This window comes from Pundamilia nyererei, unplaced genomic scaffold (assembly GCF_000239375.1).
Source record: "Pundamilia nyererei isolate P.nyererei 1_Seehausen unplaced genomic scaffold, PunNye1.0 scaffold00414, whole genome shotgun sequence".
In the NCBI taxonomy this organism is placed as follows: Eukaryota; Metazoa; Chordata; class Actinopteri; order Cichliformes; family Cichlidae; genus Pundamilia; species Pundamilia nyererei.
Genome location: NW_005187815.1, coordinates 1 through 4,928, shown reverse-complemented (window position 1 = coordinate 4,928; position 4,928 = coordinate 1). Strand labels below are relative to the sequence as shown.

The following is a 4,928-nucleotide window of genomic DNA, read 5'->3' as shown; positions in this document are numbered from 1 at the left end:
AAAAAGGTTCTTTAAAATGCTTTTTTAAAGAACCATTTGAAGGACCTTTTTTAAAATGGTCCTTTGAAAAACCATTAAAGGTGCCCTAAAGAACCATTTCTTGATGGTTCTTTGGGGCACCTTTAAAGGTTCTTCAATGAACCACTGAAAGAAATGGTTCTTCAAAGAACCATTGTTTGAGCGGTTCTTTGTGGCACCAAAAAAGGTTCTTCTATGGCATCAGGCTAAAGAACCACTTTTGGTTCCAGTTGGCACCTTTATTTTTCTGACACAAACAACAGGAGGAACACACGTTGGAAGATGGTTACCTTGTCCAGGTATAAAGACATCAACATTTCTGCTCTGATCAGATGATGGCTCCTCACAGGTGTATCTCCCAGAATTCCTCCATGTGATGTTAAAGAGATGCAGGATGCTCATGGAGCCTCGATTGTCCAAGAGGACTCCATCTACTGGCGGGTCCTGAGGAAAATGCCACTTCACCTCACTCCACCCCAAACACTCCTGAGGAGAAGAAAAGATACCTGAGAGAGAGGTACTGGAAGACATCTGAAGACAGAGACAGGTAGGTGTAGAGACAGACAAGTGTTACTGACCACTGTGTAATTGGAGTTAGAGGGGACCAGAACTTCAGAGGCGGATGGCAGCAGCTCCAGAGAAACTGCCCCTTCAGGATGAACCAGGAATACACCTACACAGAGAGACAGGTAGACATTCAGGTGTCACCTCTAAAATCCTACTGATGCTTTTACGTTATTACTCACCCAAGAGAAACCCCAACAGGCTGATATTTCCTGTTCCCCTGATGGATGCCATCATGGCTGCCAACCCTGAGCAGTGACAGGTGGAGGAGAGGTTTCAAAATAAAAGTCTAACATCATTAAAACACAAAATGGACTTCCTGTGAAGCTCTGATATTTGGTGGAAGCTTTAAAAAATGCAAATAGTTGAATGTAATAAGTGTTGGATGCTGCAGGCTGTGTACAAATACTGTAGTAATGATTGTCTGCTATTACTGCTCTATATTCCAGAGAGATGTGTTTACTGCATGTCAGTGGCAGCTGGAGACTGCAGAAATAATAAACTCAACGAAGTTACTTTGAAGGGAGGTGTCTAAGAAGCTTCATTAAAGTTTAACAAGTTTTTGGACTTTTTTCATTCCCTGCATTCAGTCGGCGTCTGTTAAATCTGTCGAGGTGACTGATGCTTCAAACAGACGTGAACACATTCCTGTGTGTGTGCATGTGTTTTCACACAAAGCAGCCACTCACAGCCATCCCTAGGGACTTCAGCCAATCAGAGCCCTGGTTGATGGAGAGAGAATGAGGAATGCCAGCTGACCACCGAAGAAGAAAATAAACAGCGAGGTATTTCCTGTGGGCAGCAGAGAGGAGAGCAAGCCTCATCTCAGGGTTTAGCCAATCACAGCTCTGAAGCTCTGTGCCCTGACTAATGCTCAGCAGGTGATGTCACCAGTCAGCTGCCGAGTCTTCCTCTTCATCCCTACCTCCACTGTCACAGAGTGTCAAATTTGAGCGTCCAGATTGGTGGCTTCAGTCTCTCTTGTGATGTCACCAATGGAAGTTTTAAAGGGCTTTTTATTAACTCTCTTAAGGCTGAAGAGAGAGGAATGCCTCAAATGTGTGCTTGAGTAAAATTTGCTTTGAAGTACTGATCTTGTGATCAGGTTACTGACCAACAGAAGACACTCTTTTACAGCTGCTAAGTTAAAAGATCACACCATTGTTTTTCCAGCCTGCCGTGTGTGTGTTGTGACTGCTGTGTGTGTTTGGTTCAAACTGACTGTGCAGCACAAAGCTGATCTCAGATCGAATCACCAACATGTTCATCGGCCGACGTTCTTCCAACTGTGTTTTTGGATTTTTGTCTAGTTCGTGCTCAGTAAAAATCACCTTTAAGCAGCTCTGATCAGAAATATGAGCAGCTACAAGACATCGATCGGCAAAGTAGGAGACAGCGAATCTGACTATGGTGATCTATTTAAGTAGTATTCCAGATAGGTAATCATACACCTGTTCATCAACACTGAATATTCTACATGTAATCATTTCATATCCTGTCACACTCACCTACTCTACAGGTGTGCCACCTGCCTGTCACTGCTCCATACTAACGCTGTGATCGGTCACCTCAGACCTGTAGCACACAGCACACACACACTGTAACACAATTAAACTGATCAAACTGCAAACCACGAGATTTATTGTTGGTCAAGTCGATGCATTTGAATGATCAGCATGGCAAACATAAAAACAGAAATCTAACGAGAAGCAGGTGAGGCCCAACAGCAACCAACCACAGTTCAGATAATGCACAGAAAAAATAACTGGATATACGCTCGTGTATGATGTTATTACCACACAATAAGTTTGATCAGAATATTTCTGACACTTAAAGTATTACAAACACCAAACATGTAAGGAACCAAACTGGATGGTCAGGTAGGGCTGTTGGATCTGAAAAGTTGATTTTCATAGATTAGATTTTCATCAATAATTCTTCAGTCTGTGCTTTTAAAATGTTTTGAAACAAGTTCAAACTCATAAAAACAGTAAATCTAATAAAAATGAGAATTAGTTCACCAAACCAGTTAAAAACACGCAAACTGAGCAAATATACCAAACCTACAAATGGAAACATCCTACAAGAAGGTTCAAAATATGTTTACACTCATATATGCCTCTCTTCAGCGTCTTATTCACTTCAATTCTTCATGATGAAGAAGAGAACATATGAATATTCGGACTCTGTGGTGACACACAGCAGGCTCTCCCTGAGCCTGGTTCTGTCAGAGGTTTCTCACTGTTAAAAGGGAGTTTTTCCTTTCCACTATCGCCAATGGTGTTGGTTACGTTACTTGAAAATAATAATTAGTTACTATTAGTGATTACTTCTCCAAGAAATTAATCCAGTTACTTTACTGATTACTTATTTTCAAAAGTAATTAGTTACTTTATTACTTAGTTACTTGTTAAAAACATGGTACACAACCTGAATACGTAATAAAGCAATAGGCCTTTCTGCTCAATTCTATTTTTTTCTGCATAATCCATCATATAAAATGACGCTTGTATGTCATTGTCAGCTGCCTGAGACACAGGTTTGAAGATGTGAGGTTCAATTAGAGGGAGGATCAGCTGTGGTTCTGTGGTTGCTCAGTTTTTGAAGATGTTCTGAAGCTGAGACATGAAGAGGAACCTGCTGCCCAATCAGAGCTCCCACTGTGAGGAGATGTCAGAGTTCAGGAGGAACGTCTCTTACTGAGCCCAGTTTTATCTATCTGATTTTAATCTGTCAGTTTAACCCCAGTTTCACTGGCAGTAAAATACCTTTATAGAATAGTAAATGGCCTGTATTTGTATAGCACTTTACATAGTCCCTAAGGACCCCAAAGCACTTTATACATTCAGTCATCCACCCATTCACACACTGGTGATGGCAAGTGTCCAGCGAGGCTGCCGGACACTGGCACCACCGGGCCCTCTGACCACCACCAGTAGGCAACGGGTGAAGTGTCTTGCCCAAGGACACAACGACCGAGACTGTCCAAGCAGGGGCTCAAACCGGCAACCTTCTGATTACAAGGTGAACTCACAACTCGGATGGCGCCACGATCGCCCACAATCACTCAGTAACCTCCAGGCCGACAGGTTAATCAGATGTTCTGAACTGGTCGTAGGTGTGGATCTCTCTGTGGCAGCATTGTGATACCTGTGACAAGTGTGATAGGCTGCAGGCAGCCAATGAGCACTCAGGACGGACGGATGTGTGGGCAGTATTTCCTGTCTCTGTGTGGTGCTCCTTTGTTTGATTTTCATGCAATAAATGTGAAAAAAAAGACAGACTTGTACCCGCAGCGGGGACTCTGACTTTTCTTTGGTGATGCAGAGGATGTGAGGAGCTCCTGCACGCTGGAAGTTCCGCCCCCTCACTAGCCTTCAGCCTCATGATTGCTGCACAAGCTTCCCTCCATCACTGATCTGTTCAGCAACAAACTGCAGGAGGAATACCACATTCAGGTGCCGATACTCAGCTGAGATTCACCTGACCCACTGCTATGTGCACCAATGCAGTGAAGGTATTGCACACAGGACTTACCTCGAGCACTGGGAGTACGTACCTCGCAGTACGTACTCCCAGTGCTCACAGTCTTTACTCTCAGTACTCAGAGTACTTATTCGCAGTACTCACACTATGTACTCACAGCTTTTACTTGGAGCACTACTTAGAGTAGTTAAAGTATTTACTTGCAGTATTTACTCACAGCAGTATTTCAGTATTTCTAGTACATGTAGTACTTGTACATAGCAATACTGTGTGGAATCTAATCAGGATTCAGAGAAAGAAAAGAGAGTAGAGTTGGTTCAAACCTTCTGAAGCTGCTCCTTTTCCTTCTCTTCTTCTTCTTTTCACTGTTTGTGTCTCCTCTTCTTCTCTTCAGTTCATTCCAGACGAACGACGAATGGAAACCAACAGACTGACTCACAGTGAGAGAGGGAGACATAGGGCCAGAGTGGAGAGAGAGAGAGTCTGCAGTACTGAGGGAAGAAAACGGGTGAGAGACACAGACGCACATAGAGAGAGAGCGAGAGAGAGAAAGAGCATCTGTTTTCAATCTGTTTCTCTGCCCTCCCCCCTTCTTTGACAGGAAATGAACCGAGTGCAACACACACACACACACACACTCACACACACACATACTGAAACACACATACAAAAAAGTCAGTTTTCTGTTTTACAGTCAGACTTACTGCTTTGTGTGTGTGTGTGTGTGTGTGTGTGTGTGTGTGTGTGTGTGTGTGTGTGTGATTCTGTGTGTTTGTGTTTTGTAGTAGACTTTATTAAACAGAGTGCTATGTGAGAGAGTCAGCTTACTGACTGATCAGTAATAATTGTCAGGGTCCTGG

At 43.2% G+C, this 4,928-nt stretch overlaps 1 protein-coding gene across 1 annotated transcript in view; it reads right to left on the bottom strand.

Moving 5' to 3' along the window:
• Positions 1–4,423, bottom strand: part of LOC102197265 (platelet-derived growth factor receptor beta-like) — a 23,139-nt gene extending 18,716 nt beyond the window's left edge. The window contains 5 exon segments of the mRNA XM_013915970.1: positions 309–504; positions 597–691; positions 765–830; positions 3,873–4,016; positions 4,392–4,423. Coding sequence (XP_013771424.1) covers positions 309–504; positions 597–691; positions 765–830; positions 3,873–3,969 — 454 coding nt within the window. The 5' untranslated portion in view covers positions 3,970–4,016; positions 4,392–4,423.
• Between the last annotated feature and the right edge of the window lie 505 nt (positions 4,424–4,928).